Raw genomic sequence first — 27520 nt, 5'->3', positions numbered from 1 at the left:
TTTTTTTTTTTTGCATCAGCTTTGCAGCCTTGCATGGTACATCGATCGTCTGGCCACAGACCGTGACCCCGGTTGAGTCCACGGTAAGGAGGGAGACCAGCTGAAGATGAAATTCCGCATGCTCTGGCTCATCTCTTTCTTCACACTCACCGACGGCGGGGAAGGCTTCCTGGGGGTGAGTTGGCACATGCCCCATTTTTCCTCCTTACCGCCACTCTTCTCTCCCTCTGCACTTTGAGAACCTATCACTCCCTCAGCAACTGGAGCTATATAAGTTAGTAGACTTGGAATCAGAAGTCCTGGGTTCTTGTCTCAACATTACCAACATGAGCTGTGTAGCCTTGGACAAACAGTTTCATCTCCTGGAGCTTAGATGATCGAACTGCAAAATAAGGAACTCAGACTGAACCATCTTGGAGATCTCTGCTAGCTCAGCACGTTCCTTCCTATGGTTTCTTTGACCAAGAAGAGGCATACAGATTGGCATGGGCAATCCTTGGACTCTCTTCCCTCTCTACGCTCACTTTCTTGATGCTTTCATCTAGGATCATGGTTTTAATGTTCTCTGATGGCTCCCCAATTTACATCTACCTCTCAGCCTTTTCCCCTGAACTCTAACCCCGTGTATCTACTACCTACTTGCTATTTCCAGTTGGGTGTCCAACAGGCCCCTTAAGTTAATGAGTCCAAAATTAAATTCTTGAGTTTTTCCTTGCCAAGCTTGCTTCTCCTTTCTCATTTCAGCAAGTGGTGCCATTGTCCCTCTAGATGCCTGGGAAGAAAATTTATTTTCGTGCTTGACTCTCCTCATAATCCATATCTAAACCATTGGCTCTTGTTTTGTTTTGCTTTATCTTTATAACACACCTGGAATTCAAACATTTCTCATTACCTCTATGGCTACCACCTCAATCCACACCTTCAGTATCTCTCACCTGTGTTATTGCACTAACTCTTGAGATGCTCTCATTGCTTTTGTGCTTGTCTGTTCCTAACATGGCTGCGGGATTGAACCTTCTAAAAAGTAAAGTAGAGCACTCTCACCTCTGTTCAGAGCTCTCCGGTGGGTTCCTATCTCACTGAAGTAAAAGCTAAACCATTGCTATAGCCTATAAAGATCTACACAGCCTGTCTCCTTGGAGATACTCTCTGATCTCACTTCCTGCCCCTCTCCCCTTACCCATTCCGCTGAGCTACTCTGGCCTCCTCATTCTGTCCTCCCATGCCAGGCATGTTCTCATCCCAAGGATATTACATGTGCTGTTCCCTCTGCCTGGAAAGTTCTTTTCCAGGGATTCTCAGTTCCTCACCTCCTTCAGGATTGTGCTCAAAAGTTGCCTCAGTGAGGTCTTCTCTGGCCACCTCTCCACCATCCCTGGTTTGGATTTTTAGATCCATAATTTCAATTGTTCTGGGAGTTCCAACAGCGCCTTATGAAGTACATCATTACAAGGCCATGTTGTAATTATTCTTTTGTTCCCCTCTTAAATAGAGAAATGAAGGCATGAAAACAAAAAGAGGACTCACTGTGAATAAGAAAAAGCATCCAGGTGAGACTCCTGTAGAGTGTGGTGTGATAGACACTGGTGCCAAGGGACCAGGGTTCAAACCTCAGTAGTGCTTGTGACTGGTGGTATGACCCTAAATCTGTGAAATGAGAATAACAGCAATCCCTACTAGCAAAACATTTGTGAAGGTTAAATAACATACGAAGGCATAGCATCCTGCACCATACCTGACAAATAGCTCTCCCTTTCCTTCCTTATCTCAATCCTAACAAAGTCATTAGTGGGTACAACTCTCAGTCGAGAAATGGGTTGTGTTCTGAAATTCAATTTGTCGTTCTGACGTTTCAAGCACCGAATATATTTCTTGGAAATAATGATGTCCACAGATGGTTGTTCGGTTCCTGGGTCAGTCCACAAAAGCCTTTCCCCAGTGCAGTGGTCTGTCATAAAACAGTGTTCTAATGGTGTCATTGAACTTACCACCATGCAAGGCTGGCTATGATTCTTCAGAAAGTGAAATAAAAATTCAATTTGGAATGCCATGAATACATTTTCCCTCGGAGTAAAAATACAGCTAGTATTTATTGAGCTGTTACTAGATGCCAGGCACTATTTTAAGTGCATTAGACTAATTAAATCCTCACATTGACCCTCTCATTTAGGAACAGTGGTCATCTTTATTTTATAGATAGTGAAATTAAAAACAGAGCTAGGGGCAAATGGAATGATTAAAACCCAGTCAACCTGGCTCCAGAACCAGTGCCATTAACCTCTAACACTGACCATTCCCCCACCTCTTACCTGCTTGGGCAGTGGGAACAGGAGTCCCCTTAGCTCTCTCTACTTGGTGTGGCTCCCAAACCTGGGGCAGAGGCTCCAGCCTACAAAGGGAGGGGAGAGAAAGAGGCAGGGCTGAGGCTTTATGGAGTGAGATGGTGGAAGTTATGGCAGATAGGAAGCTCTTATAAATGTTCTGGAACATGTTAGCCTCAGCCAGCTTCCTGCCTTCTGAAAAGTCTAGGGGTTGATCTGCTGATTTTTTTCTCTACAAATTTCCTTTTTGCTTGGACATCCCCACCAGGTCCCTAAGAAATGGGACAGTCTCATAGAAGCTCCCAGCTCATCTGTCCCTGCAAAAAGCATGGATGTCCCGAGAAATCTAAGACTTCTAAGAGATTTCACTGCCAGTGGAAATCAAAGGAGACCCAGGATAAAAGGATGTTCACCTTTTCCCCCTTTTTCTCTAAGGTCCTTCACATTCTCAATCTGGGATCCATAGATGAGCTTTGGAGGATCTTGAAACCCCATGAAATCGTGCACTAACTTTCACATGAACGTGCCTAAATGAGTCATCTGGGTGAGAGAATACTCACAGGACTCATATTCTCTCTGAGCCCAGAACGCTTAACGGCCTCTCCCTAGGGAAACAAAAGGTGCTGCTCCTCAGTGATAAGGCATTGATGAGACTTGAGTAGGGTCTGGTTTCGTTTGGCTTTTGCACATCACATAAGGTACTCAAACTTGGCTAATTGCTGGAACCTCTTCCCAGGAGAAAAAAGGGCTCTTTGCTAAGTGTGAGACTGGGGGTTTTATGCCAGAGATACTTCCAGGAGCCCAGAGCTGAGAGAGTAAGAAGGAAGAGTGACTCGGATTTTCTCCCATCTTCTCCCTTGGGTCTTGGTCCCTGAAACGTGACCTTGGACGTCCTGAGGAACTGTGTAAAGTCAGCAGGGGGAGGCCAGGGTGGGTCAGGAAGAGTGGGAGCAGCTGCCTGAGCAGAAGTGGGGGGATAGACATATATCACTCACATGTGGGACTGCCTGCAAGTGTTTGTTCTGGACGCTCATTTGTACTTAATGTCTGGACAAGCAGATGTCAGTAACAAGCTTTGTGGCCCAGCCTGTGACCCCCCAGACTACATGTGATGGTTGCTTCGTGGTTGCTTCCTTGACAATATTTGTCTCTCAGGCTGAAAGAGGAGACTCCTGACTCTCTTCCTGTCTTTAGGCTCAGTCCAGGAATATGAGCTGCTGCTTCAGGTGGCCTACAGAGATTCCAAGGAGAAGAGACACTTGAAGAATTTTCTGAAGCTTTTGAAGCCTCCATTGTTATGGTTACATGAACCAATGAAGATTATCAGCGCAAAGACCACCACATGTAAATCTGCCCTCTGGGAACTGGGAGTAGAAATGGGGAAGGTGGGTGTATCAGTCAGGATAGGTTAGGTTATGCTATGGAGACAACCATCCCCACCATATCTGTGGCCGGAAAGGATACATGCGTTCTTTCTTCTTCACGCTATATCTCTACTGCAGTTTGGCAGCATGGTTGTGTTTGTGTCACTTGGGAATCCAGGCTAATCAATCAGAAACTACCTCAAATGTACCCAGTTTGAGCCAAAAAGAAATGGAAAAATAGAGGGTTTCACATTGGCAGTTGAATTCTCCACCTCAGAAGTGACACACGTTAGTTCTGCTCACAATTTATTGGCCAAAACTGGTTTCATGGTTCCATTCAACCTCGGGGAAGGGGAGGGGGTGGGGGCAAGATATGTAATCTTACTTTGTGCCTGGAAAAGTGCAAGAACTAATTGACAAACAGCACTAATGACCACAATGCTGGGGTTCAGAGATGTTAAACGATTTGTCTAAAGCAGTAGTTGTCAAAGTATGGTGCCCAGATTAGCAGCAGCAGCATTATCAGGGAACTTAATAGAAATCCAAATCCTTGGCCCCATCCCAGACTTACTGAATCAGAAACTTTGGGATGAGACCCTCCAGGTGGTTCTGACATATGGCAAAATTAAAGAATCATTCACTGCATATCATGATGCATGTTTTCACAAAGATGTCTGGTGACTTTGTTCCAGTTTTTTGTCTATTATAAAGGAATGCCTTTTGATGGGGCATTTTTGGTCAGTTAGTAGGAACTGAGACTACAGAATTGGCTGATGGAATTTTTCCTCATGACTCTCAAAAACGTCTCTCGGTGTTTGCCATCTTGCTTAAGGGGCCTACCTAAAAACGGTGTTAGGTAGATAAGAGGAGCCTGCAATGAAGTAGTGGAGAAATACCTTCTAGAACTCTTAAATAGCTATCAGGTTTGTATACCCTCTTTTGCTTCTCTTTGCCATTCCAAGGGCTATCTACTGGGCATTCATCCTTCCTTTGGATGCTAGACCCAGCCACTTGATTTTATGTTTGCCAAGCGTTTGATATCAGCCTCAGAATCTATTGAGTTGGACGTTTCCTTACCTTAAACACATTGCCATCCTAGTTTTATCCTTCTGGCTTTTGGTGGGAAACACTGGGTTCAGATTCTAAGTCAGAAACAAGGATGAGAACTCAACGCTAGTCAATTGATAAATCAGACCCCGCGAGACCAAGCTCTGTTTTCTGTGCAGACTGTGGGCACCAGAATGGGGTCCTGCAGTGTTCCTGTGAGGACGGCTATTCCTGGTTCCCTCCCTCATGCCTTGATCCCCAGAAATGCTACCTTCACACGGCCGGAGCCCTCCAGAGCTGTGACTGTCATCTCAACAACCTCACCCAGAGCCTCAGTTTCTGCGAGAGAGCAAGTAAGCACATCAGGGTGCTGGGAGGAGAGCTCCAGGCCTGCACCCCGGCACCCAACAAGCCATGGAGAGGAAACCCTAGCTCTTCACCCACGTATTCAACTAGCAGAGCTAGTGTTTGCAGGGTCATCAAAAGGTGGTAACAGTATACCCCACTAGGCTTAACTGCACACACTGAGAACATCCTAATTGCAGAAAATTCAGACATGCAAGTTGATATTTGAGCATCAATTCAACCCTGAGGTTCATCTAGCTGAGCTCTGCAATTCTCTGATTTTATTGAGATTTAGGGAGATGCACCGAAATCCCAAGTAGGGGAGCTGCTTGAGTACATGATTTTCTTTCCTGACTTCTTTCATTTCTTTTGCCAACATCAGCTTTCAGAAAAGGGAAGTCTAGAGGTGTGAGAGCAGGGAGGAGCACATAGTGATTATATTGAAATACACGTACAAAATTGCCAACAGGTAGGTGTACTGAATGCATTACCAAACAGAACAAGAAATTAAAAGTCTATTTTAGGAAACCAGTGGAAGCTGAGTGAGCTGTCGCCTTAGGTTTATGTTCAGTGGGTGATGAGGCGAGCCAAATGACATGAGCTTCAGGGCTTGAAGGTCTTTAAAAAGTTTCCTCAGAGATTACTCCAGTTATCTTGAAGCTTTGGATTTGGGCAGAGCTGAGCAAAGAGTGAAGGAGAAACTGAAATAGCCCAGATCTTCTGGACATTTCTCGCTCCCCTTCCCAGGACGATGCCAATTCACGAAGGCAATGCATATTTATGAAACACCATCTTTATACCCGGATCAGAGGCAAATGCTGGGAGGACACAATGAAACACTTCTCTCTATGTATGAATTAGAAGGCTAGTTGGGGAGGTTAGGCTACAATACAAGAAAGAAGATAATATATTTTCCTCAACGAATTTGAATGAAAGTCTACCTTTTGAAGGGTGGTCTGTGTCTATTCCATCTTGAAGAGAGACAACCATGGATGAGACAGGGATTACACTCACAAAGGTCTTCCCAAAGTGGAGCAGGGACATATAAACGTGAGAAATGCTCACAAATAGATATGTCTGTACAAGAGGTTGTAAAGGGGGTACGAACAAAGGACTGTAGGAATTTAGAGGAAGGAAAGAATCTTTGCAACTGGGGATCAGGGGACGGCTTGCACAGGAAGTACATTTCACTAGGTCCTTAATGAAGGATAAATGGTATTTATCCATATAAAAATGGGCAACAACTTGTCCCTGAACAGAAAAGTACCAGCAATGGGTAAACAAGCATATGCTAGAGATAGCAAGTAGTGTTTTATTGCTTTGTTTTGTTTCTTAATTTTTAATGGGGACAGTATTTAAGTTCAATGTCTAGATGGGCATGTATTTCAGGGTTAAGTGACTGATTTTTTTTTTTTTAAACCACACATGGTGGCCACACATTTACCTACTTATAAAGTTGTCTTGATCACCAGCACTTTCCTGTTACGTTACAAATTCACGGTTGAAAATCTAGTTTTATGTACACTTCCTATATTATTTTAGGTGAACATTCATTACAAAAAGAAATTGAAATACTGCTGTTAAATAGATGGGCTCCAAATGTACTTCTGTAATTTTATGCTGTCATAAATTCAAGCGAATAATTTTTATATCTATCAACCTCTTTTTATTTCCCGTAGAGGTTTGGGGCACTTTCAAAATCAATGAACGATTTACCAAAGACCTTTTGAATTCATCTTCTCCTTCATATTCCAAGTATACAACTGGAATTGAAATTCAAGTAAGCACTTTCTGCTTATTACATAAGAAATTGTTGGCTAAACATAAGTTCAAGTGTTTTCAATTCCGCATGTTTATTTAATGCATATTCTTAATCATTCACATTCAATGAGTTATTACAGAACAGTTAATCACATAGCTCACAACTGACGTACATTGAACATTCTCTTTCTGGGAGAGTTTTAGTAATTGACTTCGTTCCATTTCTCTTGTGTTCGCTTTTGCTCATTTATGTGAGTCATATCCTACCGAGTCTTCTTGATTGTTTTCTGTTTTTTTATTTGTCAAAAGAAAATTTTCATGATCTAGGCTCAATTGTCAGCATCTGGGATTTGTTCCGGAAAGAAGCTTCTCTTGTTAGAGGCTAAATAGAATTATTGAGAAAAATTCTGGACTATATAATGAAGTCATCCAAAAATTCGGTTAGTGCCCGTCTGCCTCAGATGATGGTTCAGGTGTGATTTTCACTGAAGACACACAAATACTTTCCAATAGATTCAGTTTAAATGCATATGGAAATTTATGTCATATTTTTATGAGGGAGAAAACATACATTTCGGGGGTAAATTTATGTTATCTGGCACCCAATCCCCCCTTATAACAAATTGGTTCTTCCATCTTTATTAGCAAACTAAAAAATAAATGGTGTGACTCGCGTGTGTGTGTGTGTGTGTGTGTGTGTACATTCTCAAGTGCCATTTGAACTGTATTTGTATAATAGCAACTACCTCTTGTGGTATCTCTTTGCTCAGTGGTTCTGTTGGTTTATTTATTACCTCCATCAGTTTTTTGCTTAAATATCTTCCTCGAATGGGGGCAAAGATCAACATGTCGCCCTTTTTTCTGTTTGTAAGCTTAAAGAAGCATTCAAAAGAATTCAAGATTTTGAGTCGGTTCATGTCACCCAATTTCGGTAAGTAACACAATGGCCTTAGAAGGGCATCCTCAGAATTGTGCACCCATCCTGCAGAATTCCTAGTGCTAGGTTCCCAAATGACCTTGACAGAAAATAGGGCAGAACTGGTCTTTCTAGTATTCTTACTAAAACTAGACAAAAGTCTGTAATGCTTAGCCAAAAGGCCGAGAAGCGATTCTGTAATGCTTTTAAATGTCAGAAGAGGAAACTTAAATATTGAATGGCCTTCTCCAAGCTATAGATTAGAGACTGGAACTGCAAACCCACAGTGGGAGAACTTGGGATGAAGCAGGAGATCGTGGTGTGCACGTATGGAACAGGATGAGGGGTGGAGATGAGGGTTATGGGTTGCAGAGGGATGGTTTTTCTCTGTCCTAAGCACAGGGAGATATGGTACAAAGCTGTATAACTGGGAGCCGTGGGGGCAGCCTACGGCGAACCATTATATTTTTCTGCAGGTATCATGTATGCACCATAACTCATAACCCAGTAGGCATTGTCTACAGCAAATAAAGAGATATTTAGTAAATTATCTTTTTGTTTATACTTTCATTCCAAAAGTGATATGGTTAGTTAGCCATGTGTACATTGATTACTAACTATTTATAATCTGCTGGATAGAGGAAGTGGCTTAGAGGTCAGAGAACTTGACTTCATATATATATATATATTTTTTTTTTTCATAGTTAACTTAAAGAATAGCTATAGGAAATTTTCAACAGCATTTGTCATCAATATACTGTCCTGGATCTTATCCTTCCAGATATCCCATGTTCTTATATACAGGCCCACGTGGATAATTTTCTTTAAAATTCAGCACTAGGAAGGACACTGCTTCTTTTTTCTTTCTTTCTTTTTTTAATGTTTATTTATTTCTGAAGGAGAGAGAGACAGAGTGGGAGTGGGAGAGGGGCAGAGGAAGAGGGAGACACAGAATCCGAAGCAGGCTCCAGGCTCTGAGCTGTCAGCACAGAGCCTGATGTGGGGCTCGAACTCACAAACCGCGAGATCACGACCTGAGCTGAGTTGGACGCTTAACTAAATGAGCCACCCAGGTGCCCCACCTCTTTTTTCTTATACTAAAGTCTATACAATGAATCATATTTTCCTTCTGACTTTGCAGTCACTGAATGCATAGACAAACTTGAAACTTAATCAGTAATTTTTGTCTTCAATATTCATATTTTTCTTTACCTTGGTCCTGGCTTTCCATTTATATTTCTTCAAAAAAAAATTTGTTTTCAATGTTTATTTTTGAGAGACGGAGAGACAGAGTGTGAGTCAGGGAGGGGTAGAGAGAGAGAGGGAGACACAGAATACGTAGGCAAGCTCCAACCTCTGAGCTGTCACCACAGAGCCCGATGTGAGGCTTGAACTCATGAACTGTGAGATCATGACCTGAGCTGAAACTGGACGCTTAACTGACTGAACCACCCAGGTGCCCCTCCATTTGTATTTCCTATGTATATTCCATTCCAAATGTCTTATAAGCTGTCTCCAATAATTTGTAGAAAAAATCAAAGCTAAAGTAGGCATAAGTCTATAAAATAATATTATTTAGGTTTCACTCTTTATGTATATGATTTAAAGTAAATCTTAATTTCTTAGTGTCTCAATTTATTTCTCTGTTAAACAGTACTGTTAATACATGTGGAATCTGATTTAGCTTCATTAAATCAAATGAAATAATAGGCAGGAAAATATTTTGGAAACAATGTTTTCTTGATAGAATAACCATATTTATGCAAAGACATTGTGATTCCCACTACGTAAAAGAATATTTGGATTTATTCATACATTGTGAGTGGTAGTTCGGTGTAGTGATTAAGAATTTGATATTTGGAGTATCAGTTAATAACTAATAATTGCTTGACCCAACTTCTCTTTAGGATTCCAGCTCCCTCATCTACATAATGGGGCTAATACAGTGTGTACCTCATGGAATTATTGCAGGATTAACTTAATATATGTGATCTCACTTGTTTTCATGACTTCGAACACCATGTGTATGCTGATGTCTTCTAAATTTATTACTTGAGCTTGGCTCCTCTCATAAAGTCCAAACCCAAATATCCAACAACCTGTGAGCATCTCCACTTGGTGTTCTAGCAGGCACGTCACATATAATGTGTCCAAAACAGGGGTCCTCCAACTTTTCTTCTCAGAACTTTTAACCTACTTCTCCTGCTATCATGCCCATCTCAATTACAGCGGTGCTAGTCTTCTAGTTGCAGAGACCCAAACTTGGAGTTATCCTTTGTAATCATTTTTTACTGAGATATAATTATGTACAGTGATATGCTCAAACCTCATGTGTGCGGTTTAATAAGCTTTGACAAATGCTTGCATCAGCCACCTTTTAATAAGACAGAACATTTTCATCACCCCGAAAGTTCCCTTGTGCCTCTTTCTAGCCAATTCGATGCCTTACCTGCCACTAGAAATAACCACTGCTCATTTTTCTATCATCATAGGCTAGTTTAGTCTATTCTAGAACTTCATACAAATGGAATCACCCAATGTGTAATTGTTTTGTGTGTCTGACTTCTTTCCCTCAGCATAATGTCTTTGAGGGTCATTCTTGTTTTTCTGAGTGTCAGGGGCCTCCTTTTTATTGCCAAGTGCTATTCCATTGTATGAATACACCTCAGTTTGTTTTTTCTATCCCTTGGAGTCATTCTTGACCGGTTCTTTTCTCCATTCCCAGCGTCTTTAGCAATTCCAGTGGCTCAGCCTTCAAGTACAACCTGGCCATTTCTCTCCACATACACTGCACCCAAGTTCAAGCCACCATCACCTCTTTCCTAATGGGTCCTCCTGTTTCCCCGCTTCCCTCTCTTCAGTCCATTCTGTGCAGCAGCCAGAGTGATGTTCTTCAGCAATAAACCTGAGCATACCACTGACCTTTACTAAAGAATAAAACCTTTTAATAAAAAATAAAATTCAAACTCTGAGGCCCTATTTGATCTGGCTCTTGGCTGCTTATCTAATATCATCTTCTACCATTTCTCTCCTGCTCATTGAAAACTTAGTTATGCTAGAATTAGTTAACTAGGTAATTAATTAATTTTTGTCTTCTAACTTGTACTGATTTTGTTGAACCCAATGTATTCTCCCTGGATAATTGAAGCCTACGTTGAAGAATTTGCACACTGAGAAGCAACTTCGGTTCTTGACCTGGCAGCTAGACTTTATTTTTTTTTTTGATTGTTTTTAATGTTTATTTAGTTTTGAGAGAGAGAGAGAGAGAGAGAGAGAGAGAGAGCGCAAGTGGGGGAAGAGCAGAGAGAGAGGTAGACACAGAATCTGAAACAGGCTCCAGGCTCTGAGTGGTCAGCACAGAGCCCGACGCGGGGCTCAACCCTGGGACCAGTGAAATCATGACCTGAGCCGAAGTCAGATGCTTAACTGACTGAGCCACCCAGGCACCCCTGGAAGCTAGTCTTTCAATGTGTCCCACTCATAGACATTTTCCTGCATGCGGGCCTTCACACCTGCTGACACCCTACATCGATGTTCTTTGCAATATTAGCTTTTCTTCTCATCATTTGGGCCTCAGCTTCAGACTCTCTGCACAGAAAAGCCTTTTCTATCCAGCCTTATTTAAAGTGAGCCTCATCTCTACCTGCTATTCTTAATTTTTAAAGCAATTTTGTTTTATTTTATTTTATTTTATTTTATTTTATTTTATTTTATTCTGGAAAGAGAGAGAACACACGAGCAGGGGAGAGGGGCAGAGGGAGAGAGAGCATCTCAAGCAGGCTCCATACTCAGCACGAAGCCAGCTTCAGGGCTTGATCCCATGACCCGGGGATCATGACCTGAGCTGAAATCAAGAGTCAGACCCTCAATCAGCTGAGCACCCAGGTGCCCCTCCACCTGCTATTCTTATCATTGCACCTGTCTCTCATAACACTTAACTAAATGTATATATTATATATATATGTATATTTTATGTTATATAAATTATATATAATTGTTTATGTATGCTGGTCACTTGTTCCCTATTTGCCTTGTCTTCTCCACTAGAATGTAAGCTTCATGAAGGCAGGGACCAAATCTGTTTGATGTGTTCCTGTGGACCCAATGCCGTACATACACACAGCAGGCCCCGCGTGACTGAATGAATCTCATTTTTCTTTCCACATAGTCATTATAGGGATGGAAGCATCATTGCTGGGTTTGAAGTTGTGGGTTCCAGCAGCACATCTGAGCTGCTGTCAGCCATCGAACAGGTGGCTGAGAAGGTGAAGGCAGGCCTTCGCAAGCTGTTCCCACTAGAAGACAGCTCTTTCAGAGTATTTGGAAAAGGTACTACCCAATTCCCTTCCCTGGCTCAGGTTCCGGGAGTCCTTTAATTAGTCACTTACTTGTGTCTTCGGGGAGTAGATTGGAAATGTTTCTGATACAGGATTGTTCTAAGACTGACTTTCCATAGACACAGTCAGCCTTTCCCCCCTCACCATGATGAAACTCAGCTTCAGTGGACTATTTCGGTGCGATCTGGTCTCCAGTTCCCAGGGCAGACACTGTGGAAGATCGGCTTTTCAGCAGGCTGTGGTGGAAATGACTCAAACTCGTGACTGGTCACAATGTGAGAAGCTTTCAAAGGAACACACGTGCCACCCTGCTACGGCAACTGCTCCTCTTTTAACCGTTATCATTACTACTTTGTTCCCTCGCTCCTGGAAGAGTTTCTGATTTTCTGACACTTCCTTGCAGAGTGAAACTCTTTCCTGAGAGTGATTGCACCCTGTCTTGTTTCCACCTGCGGCTTACTAGCTGATAGGCCATCAAAAGCAAGAGTGCTGGCACAGATCAGACACCAGCCAGCCTTGGGGAAGGCGCCAGAAAGGACAAAAGGGTACTGACAAGGCTGAAGCTGGGCATCAAGGACAGATTTCTACTCCTGAATTTTGCCTGGGTTTTGCCTCTGAAAACATGACTTCTAAAGCACTGCCGTATGGTTTATACGGCATGCTGAGATATTTAGACACTTTTCCTCTTTGTTTCCATTTTTTTCCCAGCCCAGTGTAACAGCATTGTCTTTGGATTTGGGTCCGGGAATGACGAGTACACTCTTCCCTGTAGCAGCGGCTACACTGGAAACATTACAGCCAGGTGCCAGCCCTCTGGGTGGCAGGTCCTCAGGGAGACATGTGTACACTCTCAGCTGGACGAACTGAAGAAGGTGAAGCGTGTCTGTCTCATGTTTTGAATTTCACGGTGGGCATCCCCCAGTGAGCGTGGGCTAGGCGGTAGATAATATATCAATTTGTCTCAGTGGTTAGTGCACAGAGGTCGAGGGTGTTATCAGAGCCTGGCAACCCCAGGGAGTGTGGGCATGGGTAGCAGAGTCCAGGTGCAAGTCGAGAGAGTCAGAACAAGTCAGAGTTGATGTTTCTAGTGGGGAGGGTGCTGCAGAGGAATGAGTCAATGCTGAAGAGTTCTAAGATAGTAAAACAGCAACTAAGCTGGCCTTAGAAGTCCAGAAAACCGGGGAAGCAAAGATCTAAGTGAAGGTGTGAGTCAGAAGCTGTAAACTCAGTACAAGTGAGAGGATCACACGTCAGAAACCTGGGCAGGGACTGGGTCAGCCAGGGGTGAACCATATACAATGACAGAGCTGCAATGGATCTCAAGGGCCATCTGGCTTGTCAACCCATTTTTGTTGATCAGGAATTGAAAGACGAAGAGGCTAATGGTCCCTCTGGTAGCAATAGCACTGAACTAAAAACGTGATCGCTTGATATCCAGTCCTAGACTATGACCTCCTCGTGATGTTTCCTTAGAAAGCTTCAGGTCCTTAAGGCAAGGTGGATAGAAAGATGGAAGCAAATGGCGAGGGATTAGAACTCAAGGAAAAGAAAGAAGGGACTCTGAGATCAGTTCACAGACACTATTTTGCAAATAGATGTCCATATTGAGCAGAACTTATCTCCCAGCCAGAGACCCTGCTATTGTAGATGAAATGCAGAATGATCTTTCTCAGAAGAGTATAGAAAGTTTACTGCTTCCTTTCTGAGTTTTCTCATCTGCAAACTGGGGAGGGAGATTGGACCAGATGGCTTCTGGAGTCTATCCTTGTTCTTGCCTTCTCTACATCGGTTCCAGACAGGGACCATAGCTGGGACTAGTCCCCTCCAAGTGTGAGGGCAGGCAGATCCCAGGTGCTTTGAGTAGAGAACAGCACTGTCAGTTGAGGAGAGCAAAAAGGAAAACAGATGGGATCTGATTCCTGGGTTGACTTTGAACGGAAAGGAATATCCCTTCTTGGCTGCCTTTCAAGCTAGCTCAGTGTAGCGAAGGCAGAGGGGAGCCTGAAGGAAGAAGCAAAACTCCTGATCCAATGAAAAGTGTAGTCCTATCTCCACATCTGTCCTTTTGTCTTCTCATCCCGCAAGGATTTCTCGGCATCGCATGGTGGATATAACATAGGACTTAGTGCCAGTAGAGCCTACCTTTCCACTTCCCGCTGTGTAGTTTGGAAAGTCACCAAATCTCACTGAATATCAGTTTCTGTATAATCAGGGTAAAAATGTATATGAAACACAAGCATTTTGTTGTTCTCTAGAACCTAACCATTTTTATTCCTAGAATTTCAGTGTGATCGCAGGCAATGCCACTGAGGCAGCTGTGTCATCCTTGGTGCGAAATCTTTCAGTCGTCATTCGGCAAAACCCATCAACTACAGCTGGCAATCTGGCTTCAGTGGTGTCCATTCTGGACAACGTCTTGTCTCTGTCACTGTCAAGTCATTTCAAGGTGTCCAATTCAACCATGGAGGTATGGTCTGCCTGTGCTAGAAGAACTCACTGTATTTTTTTTTTTAAGTTTATTTATTTAACCCGAGAGGTTGGGAAGGGGGAGAGAGAGAGAGAGGGAAAGAAAGAATCCCTGATGTGGGGCATGGTCTCCTTAACTGTGAGATCATGACCTGAGCCTAAACCAAGAATGGGACACTTAACTGACAGAGTCACCTAGGCATGCTAAGAATTCACCTTAGGTGTGCCCCGTCTCTTAGGAAGAATGATAAAAGCCTGAGTTGAAGACCCACCATTGAAAAAGACCAAAGAGGGGCGTCTGGGTAACTCAGTCAGTTAAGCGTGGATTCTTGATTCTGGCTCAGGTCACAATCTCTCAGGCCCCACATCAGGCTCTGTGCTGACGGTGTGGAGGCTGCTTGAAATTTCCTCTCTCCTCTCTCTCTGCCCTTTCCCCACTTGTGTTCTCTCTCTCTTTCCCTCTCTCTCTCTCTCAAAATAACCTTTGGGAAAAAAAGACTGAAGAGTCATGTAACAAACAGTCTTTGTATGAGCTTTACTGCTTCCTCCACAGTGTACAATGAAGTCACGGGATTGATTATGTGAGTTCAAAGAGGGGCTGCCTCTAGGCAGGCTTGGAGGAAGGAATGAGCTTCTCCACTGTGTGGCACAGGTGCCAACTTTCTCCTGTCTTTGCAGTTATCTTTCCTGTGGCTAAAAGCTCTAATTTTAGTAGTATATATTTTAAGAACTCCCTCATTTTGACCGGGGAATTCAAGGTTTAGTTTGGATATTTAATTTTTTTTTTAACATTTATTTATTTATTTATTTATTTATTTATTTTATTTTTTTTAACATTTATTTATTTTTGAGACAGAGAGAGACAGAGCATGAACGGGGGAGGGGCAGAGAGAGAGGGAGACACAGAATCCGAAGCAGGCTCCAGGCTCTGAGCCATCAGCCCAGAGCCAGACGCGGGCTCGAACTCACGGACCTCGAGATCCTGACCTGAGCTGAAGTCGGATGGACGCTTAACCGACTGAGCCACCCAGGCGGCCCTGGTTTGGATATTTAAAAATTAGTTTAAGGGCACCTGGGAGGCTCAGTCGGTTAAGTGTCTGACCCTTGATTTGGCTCAGGTCATGATCTCATGGTTGTGAGATCGAGCCCCATATCAAGCACTAGGCTGGGCATGGAACCTGCTTAGGTTCTCTCTCTCTTCCTCTCCTTCTGCGCCTCCCCTTCGAGCGTGCACATGCTCTCTCTCTCTCAAAAACAAACAAACAAACAAATAAAAATTAGCTTAAAATTTATGCAGGTAAAACTTGCTTACTAAGAAATGCAAATAGACAAAAAATAATAATAAAGATATGTAATCTGGTCACCCTAGAATAGCCATTGCTTACATTTTAGGTATTACCTCAGTGCCTAGAAAATGACAAAATGACAAGTAGCACATAGAAGGTACTCAATAAATATTTCTTAACTAAATGTCCTTCCAACCATTTTGGATACATGCATTGTGTATGTTAAAGTACATAATATTTTACACAACTGGATTATAGAATGGATATGTCAGAGATGACATTAAATATAAATAGGTTAAACTCCCTGAATCAAAGGAAAGATGCTCAAAAAAAAATTTTTTTAAAGCCTGGCTTTGTGCTGTTTACTAGAAGCCAGCTAAAACAAAATGACGTAAAAAATTTAAAAATAAACTGAAGAGCACAGAGCAGGCAAACAGAAACCAAAAGAAGGCAGAGGTTCCAAGGGGCAGTACAAGAAGCATGCTATGGGACTCAGGGCCAGAAGCCACAGAGGGCCCATTTAGGGTGAGACTCAGAGTGACAACACCTGGGGCGTTGACAATGCCTGGGAACCTGAGCCATAAGCCAGAGACACGGTCCACCTTTCAAGGGCTTGTTAGGAAAAGGAATCTCTTAAACTAAGACTGACACTTAAAACCCACAATAATTCCATGCTTCCTGGTTGCTTGTCCAGTTTTTAAGGATTTTTACTTTATATTCTCTTCTATTAAATGGTCATAAACACACATGGATTAAAACTTGAACGTCCATGACATGAATTTAGAACTTCTGATGTTAGCAAAAGAAACATAATGTTGGAGAGCAGTTCAAAATAACATCTTACTCCTTGAGCCTCAGCTGAACTATTAATAAGGCAGCCATGTTGGTCATCTCTGAGGACAGAAATGGGCCCTGCTGCAACCCACATCACAGGATTCTTTGTCAGCCATGCTGGATCCCCAGTGTGCATATGAATGCCCTGGGGAGATCACTCTGAGACTTATATGATTCTGCTGACCCAAGTTTCTTAACCCAAAGCTTCCACCGTGCAGAGCAACTAAGCTGATTATTGCTGATGAATTTGAATGTGGTCCTCAACCAAGTCAACTCTCTGGGCATTTGTACTATACTTTTTGAAAAAAAAAAAAAATTTTTTTTTTTTGCATTATTTATTTTTAAGAGACAGAAAGAGGCAGAGCACGAGTGGGGGAGGGGCAGAGAGAGAAGGTGACGCAGAATCCGAAGCAGGCTCCGGGCTCTGAGCTGACAGCACAGAGCCCGAGACAGGGCTCGAACTCACAAACCATGAGATCATGACCTGAGCTGAAGTTGGACGCTCAACCGACTGAGCCACCCAGGTGCCCCTGCAATTGTAGTATACCTAATATTCTAATGACTCTCTGCTCTTAGTCCTCTGAACTGCTTATTCAAAATGCAAACCGACTTTCATCCTTGTATTTCAGGATGTCATCAGTATTGCTGACCACATCCTTAATTCAGCATCAGTAACCAACTGGACGGTGTTACTGCAGGAAGAACAGCATGCCAGCTCACGATTACTGGAGACACTGGAAAACATCAGCAGCCTCGTACCTTCGACAGCTCTGCCCCTGAGTTTCTCTCGGGAATTCATTCACTGGAGAGGGATTCCAGGGTCCCAAAGCCAACTTGAGATGGGTTACAGCTATGAGGCTAAAATATCGCCCCCAAATACTTCCATTCCCATCAGAGGCCATGTGTTAATTGGGTCAGACCAATTCCAGGGGTCCTTTCCAGAAACTATTATCAGCATGGCCTCGTTGACCCTGGGGAATATTCTATCCATTGCCAAAAATGGAAATGCTCAGGTCAATGGGCCAGTGATATCCACGGTTATCCAAAACTATTCCATAAATGAAATTTTCCTGGTTTTTCCCAAGACAGAGTCAAATCTGAGCCAGCCTCACTGTGTGTTTTGGGATTTCAGGCATTTGCAATGGAACAATGCGGGCTGCCACCTAGTGAATGAAACTCCAGACACGGTGACGTGCCAATGTACTCACCTGACCTCCTTCTCCATACTGATGTCACCCTTAGTCCCCCCTGCCATCATCCCCTTTGTGAAATGGATCACTTTTGTGGGACTGGGCATCTCCATCGGAAGTCTCACCTTATGCCTAATCATTGAAGCTCTATTTTGGAAGCAGGTCAAGAAAAACCAAACTTCCTACACGCGCCATATTTGCATGGTGAACATAGCCTTGTGCCTCCTGATTGCTGATGTTTGGTTTATCGTTGCTGCCACTGCAGACTCCACAGTAAGCTTTTCTGGAGTCTGCATAGCTGCAGTGTTTTTTATGCACTTTTTCTACCTCTCCTTGTTCTTTTGGATGCTCATGCTTGGCATCCTGCTAGCTTATCGGATCCTCTTTGTGTTCCATCATGTGGGCCTGCATTTGATGATGGCTTTCGGGTTCTGCCTGGGCTATGGGTGCCCTCTCATCATATCTGTCGTCACCATTGCCGTCACGCAACCTGGCAATGGCTACGAAAGGAAAGACGTGTGTTGGCTTAATTGGTCTGATAAAAGCAAACCCCTCTTGGCCTTTGCTGTTCCTGCACTGACTATTGTGGCTGTGAATTTGGTTGTGGTGCTATTAGTTCTCACAAAGCTCTGGAGGCCCACTGTTGGAGAAAGGCCGAGTCAGGACAACAAGGCCACTATTGTCCGCATGGGGAAGAGCCTCCTCATCCTGACCCCTCTGCTGGGGCTCACCTGGGGCTTTGGCATAGGAACAATAGTGGACAACCGGAATCTGGCTTGGCATGTTATTTTTGCATTACTCAATGCATTCCAGGTAAGAACAATAAGAATAACTTCTTATATCATCAGGTGTTGGGAATAATTATAGAGAACTGAGGTTGGTGATACCACTCTGGAGGCTATCTCCTCTCCCGGCCCGACCAGGTCTGTAAACCAACACTGCCTGGGAACAGTGAATAGAAAACAAACAAACAAAAGGATCCATATTTTCCAAGAGTTATTCTTATACTGAAGCAGAATATTAGACTTCTTCAGTAATCCATCCCAGGATTTTAATTTTTGAGAGAGAGACAGAGCGTGAGTGGCAGAGGAGCAGAGAGAGAGGGAGACACAGAATCTGAAGCAGCTTCCAGGCTCTGAGCCGTCAGCACAGAGCCCGATGCGGGGCTCGAACTCGTGAACCATGAGATCACAACCCGAGCCAAAGTCGGACACAACCGACTGAAGTCACCCCAGGCACCCCTCCATCCCAGGATTTGAAATCTGTTTGAGTCCATATAGCTAACGTTAATCCCTCTTGCTGCTGACTCAGTCCCCTTTCTCTTGGGCAGACCTCTCTGCAAAAGCACACAGGGAAAGGGAAAGAAATCAAGAGTGATTGTTGACTCTGCATGGTGCAAAGGAAGTCTCTAGAGCATGACAGAGCAGGACCTGGCAAACTGTAGCCAGCTCTGTTTTTGTAAATAAAGTTTTATTGGAAGACAGCCACACCAGTTTGTTTAGATACGGTCTGCGGCTGCTTTCTTTACACTGGCAAAGCTGAGCAGTTGCGATAGTATGACCTGCAAAGCCTAAAACGTGTCCTCTCTGGCTTTTTCCAGAAAAAGTTGGCCTACCCCTGCTGCAAAGCATGGGTTTTACATTCCACAACCAGAGAGTGGTCAGAGAGTAGGTAGACAAAGTAATCTTTAGGATTTGATGAGTCTGGAAGAGAGCCTTTAATCCTGGTTTGATGAAAATTTGCTGGTCCCCTCTGGACAATGATTCAGGAAGGTGGTGGTTAAACATTTGAGCTCTGTACTTAAAGAGGTCTCAGCTCAAATATGTCACGTTATCAACTGTGACCCATAAAAAATTATTTAATCTCTCTTTCAATTCTTTCATCTGTTAAATGGATAATATCATTACCTGTATCATAAAGTAGATGTGAAGATTAAATGGCATAAGTTAGCTCTTAGCACAGTGCCTGGCACATAGCAGATGCTAATACGTCTTCTAAAAGCGAGTGGTTTTCCACCTATGTTAGCATACTGGTGAATGTTTTCAGTGGTGGGACAGATGGCAAACCTTGAAAGCACGGACCTAATGGTGACGGGCTTAGGGAGCTCCTGTGGAGGGCAGACCCATGGTGATATGCTGTGTGAACAGGCACCAGTTGAGGGTGCTCTGACAGGGAAGAGGATTCCAAGGTACAAGAAAGCCTCTTCCAGGGGTTCCCCAAGGGTGGACTTGATGGAAAGGGTGCATATAAAGGTCCTCCGTTTGATCTTAGGGTTGGACCTCAATGCCCACTGCCGTCATAAATGTTTAGTCAATGTTTATTTAATGCCTATTCTAAAGAAAGACTAAGATATAGAGGCAAATGGAAGTGATTTGTATTGGGTTTAGGATGACACAAGGGGGAAAAGAAATCTCGGCATGCATTTAAAACTTTATTCACTCACTTCTTTATACATTTGACACAAACATTTTTGAGGGCTTGTGTTATGCCAGGCACTGGGGAGTGACCCAGGGTCCTTGCCTTCAAGGAGCCCGCTGTCTAGTAGGAAGACAGACAAGAAAGCAACTTCCATGTTGGGTGATAGAATAGTATTACATATCAGTGCTTCATTTTTCTGGAAAAGATAAGACCATGCACGTGATCTATTCTTTTTTTTTTTTTTTTTTTTTTAGGGTTTTTTCATCTTATGTTTTGGAATGCTCTGGGATAGTAAGGTATGTGTGTTCATTTCTCTCTTTATCTCTTTCTTCTTCTAATCCAGGCATCCAACCCAATAAGATTTCTGGGCTCTTATTCACAATAGAGGTGAGACCCTGGGTACTTTTGTAATCAAATTCTATAATTTTATAAAAGGCAGACTCAGGAAGACTCAGTGGAAATACTCACCTCTGATAAAAAAAAAACTATATAGGACTAATCACAACATATAATGTGAACATTGTAGACAAAAAAGGGAAATTGTTTTTACTTTTCATTTTGCTGCTTTTATCCACCATTTCGCAGTCATTGAAGAGCGGAAGTACTTTCAGGAAGGTTGAATTTTCTGTTTCTCCTCGATTAAATTTATGCATTTACTTACAACATGCTGAAAGAAGTATCTCCTCCCATATTTCTAGAGTTTTATATGGTAAATATTAAATAGCCTTTAACATTAAATAAAAGCTCTAATGAAGGACAACCAATGTGAGCAAAAGATTATAGAAAAAATTTTATATCAACTTGTTTCATTATTTTGCCCAAGCTTTGAGCAAGTCTGTTGAGAGACGTAAAGACAGTAAGCTAAGCGATACGGACTTTGTTTTAATAAGAAGATAAGAATATTTTATAATTAGCACAATTTTAGCACATACACAAAATCCCTGTTTACAGAGAAGCAATTTGCTGTTCTTGAGGAGACTAAATAATTCTCTTAATGGCATCATTCACATGGTCAGGAAAGTCTTTACTTCAAAGATAAATTTCAACTTAGCAATTATTATAAATTACTATTTGCCTAGGATCTGAATTATGACAGCTTTTGGTACTGTTGTTCTTTGTTGAATCTTAGATTTATTTATAGGTAAAGCAAACAAATATAACAAATCCTTTCATCAGATAGTCATGGTTAAGGTCTATTAAGCGCTTCTGGGAAATACCTCTAGTAAACAACAATTCCAATCTGTAGTTTTGTTCTGGATTTGTCTTTTGTGATTGAATATGTGCCTGTCTTCAATATTTCTTTGTTGCCTTATAGCTGCGACAATTGCTGTTCAACAAATTGACTCCTTTAAGCTCTCAGAAGCAAGCATCAAAGGTAATCATCTGCTGCCATGAGTCCAATGCCTGAAGTTCCGGTTTCATACTTTTCTCTGTGTGCCGTTTTACAGCAAGCCCACTTTTGCATAACCCCTTGAGTTTCTGGCAGCATTATATTTCTGTTATCTGGCATGGTTCCTAGCACAGCGTCAATACTCATAAAGTTGAGTGAGTGAGACAATGAATGAGTGAATGAATGAATGAGTGTATAAATGAGTGAATGAGAAGGCAGGGAAAGTTACAAAGATGTTCAAGCACTGAGGTCTGTGGGTGTTCTTGTGGGCAACTACCTTACAGCAATCATTTGCTTTAGTCTGACTTGTCTGCCAATATCTAGAGTCAGTGAGACCCTTTTCTCTGAATGACTTTCTGGACCTCCTGTAGACCATTTTGCTTTCATAAAAGTAAACGGTGAAGTCCTTGATTAACTTCTAATATGTGAAATGTCCTCTCTGAGTTTTCCCTCTTAAGTGGGTATAACTGTCTCTTGCAACTGTAGCTCTTAAATCTACAAACGGAGACATTTGTATGGCAACAAAGGATTCCTGTTTCATTCTTTGCCATGATAGTGCAATCCATTTAAGGAGAATATAGTAGGAACAAACGCCTTTGTGTTCATATTTTGTATTTTTGAAGTCAATTTAGTCTTTTGCTTTTCAGCAAAACACTGAAGGCCTTTCAGAACGAGCTCTAAAGCAGAGATTTTTGTGTTTGATAGAAGTCAGCTGACTTAAGTCAATGTAAACCTACATGGTGTTTAGAGATTTTTATAAGGGACAAGATAATCTTTTGAAATAATAATAGTAAAAAAAAAGAAAAAAAAAGCCCAACTGTGAAGAAATTAACCTTTGACCTTAAAATTTTTCCCTGGCTCTGCATTTCCTAGTACCGGAAATTGCTGTGAGTTAGGGATCGGTGGCCCGTGAGAGCATACCTGCCCTGTATTTCTGACTCAGTAACCAATTGGCTGAATGATTTTAGGAAAGTCACATGGTACCTTTTGGTTTTAATTTTTGTTTCAACTGTTAATATTAACTGTTGGGCTGGTCACTCAAAGCAGAAGTTCTGACTTTCTGTGATTTTGAGTTTATGTCTTGAAGAACCAAACTCTTCAACCAGAAAATGTGAAACTAATAAACCACTCACTATTCTTCAGAAAAGGAGGGAGCTACAGCATATGTGACTGCATTATAGAAAGACCTGAAGTTAACAAGGTAACACAGGACACCCCCCACCCCACCAAGCAGGAAGTCAGAATTTTTCTCATTTGAAAACCAAAGAGAGAAAAACACCCCAACATAAATTAAAACGAAAACAAAAGTAAGGATGCCTGACAGTGTTTTTTCTCCCTGTTTCTAATGTAAAGTGTTGACACTGGTCAGCAGGCAGCTGTGGTCACTGAGGCATCTTGTGGATTTGTACTCCTTTTCCAATGTCATTTTTTTTTAATTTTTTTTTTTTACGTTTTATTTATTTTTGAGAGAGGCAGAGACAGAGCATGAACAGGGGAGGGTCAGAGAGAGGGAGACACAGAATCTGAAACAGGCTCCGGGCTCTGAGCTGTCAGCCCAGAGCCTGACGCGGGGCTCGAACTCACGGACCGCGAGATCGTGACCTGAGCCGAAGTCGGCCGCCCAACCGACTGAGCCATCCAGGTGCCCCTCCAATGTCATTTTAAAATCAGATGACAAAAGTGGGACTTTGTTTTCGGGTTAGGTGGCTCACTGGCTTTAAAATAAATGTATATTTGGCAGAATAGAAGATGGGTGTTTGTAATTTCCCAAGGCTCATGGAGACCCATGGTGTCCCTTTTAATTTCATCACAAATCACCACCATTTCCTCACTTAGACATTATGTAAATTGATGACATTGATCATTGGGATCATGGGGTGCAGGAGTGTGGCTAGATGAATACCAATTTTGTCCTTACCGGAGAGTCACTCCCCTTGTGTCAGCAACTGAGCAGTGGGCATGGGCCAGGTATTAGGTATCCCCTCCCCTCTAAAATGTTCCTGCAAAGGGAGAAGCCACCACTTGCTATGGGTGAGAAAGCACTGCCCCCTCCAGCTGTGACATGCATTGTTTTTACCCTCATCTATTGGCTGTTGCTAAAGTCAATGATATTCAGCTACAGGAAGACTGATATGTATGCCTTGCAAATAGTTGCAATATGCCTGGAGGAGAAGAGTGGATCAAGAGGGGTGAGGAAGAGGTATTGTGTTACAAGTTAAGCTGAAGTCACATTTAAATGCTGAGGAAGTTTGAATGTAAAACAGGAACCCAGATTACCCCGGTTGAGGAATGAGAAGGGGAGGAAAAGATACCTCTGTGGGAATGTTCCTGCAAGAAACTCGTAGTGAGAGAAAAGAGAGTGAGGGTGGAAAGCAGACGCAGACTCAGGACAGCAGTGATGGTAGAGCTGAGTCACGAGGATGTGAGCAAGTCCATATGCTGGAAGGGATGAGCCAGCAAAGATAGTCTGAAGACAAATGGGGGTTGGGAAGGATGACTGAAGGAAGAAGATTCTTGGGAAGGCACATGGAATAGCTCGACTTAAGACAGAGGGGTCAGACTCTTCCCTGGACACAGGAAGCATCAGTTTGATGCAGATAGAGCAACGTGTGCAGATTGGGTCAGGGGGTGAGAGAATTCAGACCTGGATACTTTTTTGTTTTGTTTTGTTTTTACAGTAGGAGAAAAGGCTATCCAATAAGAGATGGAAAAATGGATGGCAAAATAAGGGTCTTAAAAGGGCAGTGAAATTTGGGTTGTTGGCTGAAAGGAATGAAAGTAGCCCACAGTGTTCTCCACAAGGACCATCCCTCAAGCCGCCATGACACTGTGTGGACCCGTGGTGCAGTTTCTCTCAAATCCTTGCTGAGGGCTCAGGGACCCTTCTTGGCCCTTCCATCGTCTCTAGCCATGTTCTCTGCAACTCTTCGCCAAGAGGCAGACACTGGTGGCCCCTACAGAATTTCCCTCCAGAGAGAAGATATTTAATTATTTATGGTTCCAATGATTCAGGTCCTTTTATTTGACCAAGAGCTTAACCCCATATATTCACATGTCTGAAGAGGCTGCTTTACCCCAGACCATGTAGAATCCCTGAGTGTGTTGAAATCTAAGCAATCTAAGATTCTTCTCTCTCTATGGGGCAGGATGCAGTTTTAAAAGCAATGATAATGACCGTAGAATTTTTCTTTAGTATATGTTTACTAAGTCCTGAATCTAGAAAATCAGTTATTATGCTTTGGAACTTTCAGACATTTCTCATTCCTCTCTCTATGATAATTTTTTTTTCCAGAGCTCAATGTGGGGTAGCAGCTTCTATATTTCCATGAAAATCAGGAGCTATCACTGGGTTGCCCACTGCATATAACAAGAACCTTTTTTCTTCCATCTTGATTTAGCTTCCTCATGATATGGACAGTGATAGAAAATGGATCTTATTCTTTCTAATATTCCTGGTGCCTAACATAGTGTCTAGCATACAGTGGTACTCAATAGGAGATGTTAAATTGATGAATAAATCAACTGGTGAGTGGAAAAGGATACAGTGTATCTTAACACGTTTACCTTTCCCCATAAGAACATATTCTTCATTTTAAAAATTTGATTTCAGTGAGATAATTCAGTTTTCAAATTTTTGAACTCTATTTAGCCTCTGCAGCAGTTGCTAAAGGATTATTCACAAAGGAATTTGAATGCTAAGATGAGTGAGAATAAGGCAAAGTTTTATTTGAGACCATTTTTATAGAACTATTGTTTTTCCCCCCTGGGGTTTCTTTTCTAGTGATACATGTGTGAACCAAAGAAATGTAAGCATAGACATGAAAAAAGATAATGCCTTCTTTATTTTATTTATTTATTTTAATGTTTATTTTTGAGAGAGAGAGAGAGAGTATGAGCAGGAGAGGTGCCGAGAGAGAGGGAGACACAGAATCTGAAGCAGGTTCCAGGCCCTGAGCTGTCAGCACAGAGCCCAACATGGGGACCCACGAGCTGTGAGATCATGACCCGAGCTGAAGTTGGACACTTAAACGACTGAGCCTCCCAGGCACCCCAATAATGCCCTCTTTAAAACTTCTTTCTGGTTTGGGGCTCCTGGGTGGCTCAGTCAGTTGAGCGTCCGACTTCAGCTCAGGTCATGATCTCGCGGTCCGTGAGTTCGAGCCCCGCGTCGGGCTCTGTGCTGACAGCTAGGAGCCTAGAGCCTGCTTCGGATTCTGTGTCTCCCTCTCTCTCTGCCCCTAACCCGCTCGCATTCTGTCTCTTTCAAAAACAAACATTAAAAAAAATTAAACAAAAAAAACCTTCTTTCTGGTTTGTTGTCAGAAGTTGTGAGAATATACAGGAACACAAGATTCACTTAGAAATAAGTCCTTAGGGGGCGCCTGGGTGGCTCAGTCGGTTAAGCGTCCGACTTCAGCCAGGTCACGATCTCGCTGTCCGTGAGTTCAAGCCCCGCGTCAGGCTCTGGGCTGATGGCTCAGAGCCTGGAGCCTGTTTCCGATTCTGTGTCTCCCTCTCTCTCTGCCCCTCCCCCGTTCATGCTCTGTCTCTCTCTGTCCCAAAAATAAATAAAAACGTTGAAAAAAAAATTTAGAAATAAGTCCTTAGGCATTTTAAAAAGATTAAAGCAGGAGAAAGCGTGAGAAAGGAGTACTCTAATAAAACAGAATAGTGCACCATGTAAATGGAGTAAAGGTTCACTAATGACATTAAGATGTCGGAAATGCAGAGCATCACTAAACGAATAGAATTAATTTCCGAATGACTTGTTTTTCTTTTATGCAGCAGAACTCAACAGATGTATCTGCCAAACCCAAATTCCCCAAGCCTTTCAACCCACTGCAACACAAAGGTGAGTTAACAATAAGCCAAAGGTTAATAAAAAATAGAAGAAAGAATATGAATATATCACATGAGGAAAATTGAAGGGGTACTTTTAAAAACCTCAGGTGGGGGGCGCCTGGGTGGCGCAGTCGGTTAAGCGTCCGACTTTAGCCAGGTCACGATCTCGCGGTCCGTGAGTTCGAGCCCCGCGTCGGGCTCTGGGCTGATGGCTCAGAGCCTGGAGCCTGTTTCCGATTCTGTGTCTCCCTCTCTCTGACCCTCCCCCATTCATGCTCTGTCTCTCTCTGTCCCAAAAATAAATAAACGTTGAAAAAAAAAAATTAAAAAAAAAAAAATAAATAAATAAATGCCCAAGTCTCACTACATGTTAAATTAGGTTAATATCTTTATGAGGGCAGAGAAATGGGCCACTCACGTTAGCTTCTAAGAAAAATTATTTGAATTCCAAATAAAGTTCAGGTGTTTGAACTTGAAAAGGCTTCCCTCCCCAAATGTCCAGTGTGCCCACCCAGAAACCTTGGGTCCTGTTATCAGTGTCACCAACCAGCCTGCGTGTTGTTTACAAATCTCTTAACCTTTTTGGATGTTTGTCCCTCGTCAGTAATATGAAAAACCTAAGAGACCACAAAGTTTCCTTCTAGCAATTACATTTGATGATCTCACACCTACTTTATCTCACCTCTCAGCCGTATCTGAAAGCTGTGGTGCTTCTCTTCTCCAATGAGAGATGTCTGATGAACGCAAGTCTCTTGGGAATTAATGAAAATGTGGCTGCCTATCATCCAACTACATTCTGTAGCTTTCCCTATCATCTTTCCAGAGCTGTCCAGAGTTGTAAGGACCTGGCTAGGCATATTTTCATTTTGGTCTCATGCTTGATTCCGACATAGAAGCAGTAACTCTTATTGTCTCTTTCCTCTCCTAGGCATTTATGCTCTTTCCCATACTGGAGAATCGTCAAATGACATCATGCTAACCCAGTTTTTATCAACTGAGTAAG

The 27520-nt window shown here is 42.6% G+C and overlaps 1 protein-coding gene across 1 annotated transcript; it reads left to right on the top strand.

Annotated features, from left to right (window-relative positions):
• LOC115514028 (adhesion G-protein coupled receptor F1-like) lies at positions 1-27520 on the top strand. Its single transcript, XM_032593175.1, has 14 exons — positions 1-175; positions 1493-1550; positions 3516-3665; positions 4912-5085; positions 6757-6857; positions 7711-7769; positions 11923-12083; positions 12800-12963; positions 14370-14558; positions 17307-18680; positions 20540-20581; positions 21601-21660; positions 26461-26527; positions 27446-27520. The coding sequence occupies exons 1-14, from the start codon at positions 107-109 to the stop codon at positions 27517-27519; spliced, it is 2742 nt and encodes a 913-aa protein (XP_032449066.1). The 5' UTR covers positions 1-106; the 3' UTR covers position 27520.

Source organism: Lynx canadensis, chromosome B2 (genome assembly GCF_007474595.2).
Source record: "Lynx canadensis isolate LIC74 chromosome B2, mLynCan4.pri.v2, whole genome shotgun sequence".
Taxonomy (NCBI): Eukaryota; Metazoa; Chordata; class Mammalia; order Carnivora; family Felidae; genus Lynx; species Lynx canadensis.
Note: the sequence above shows the minus strand (reverse complement) of the source record. Positions and strands in the feature narration are given on the sequence as shown.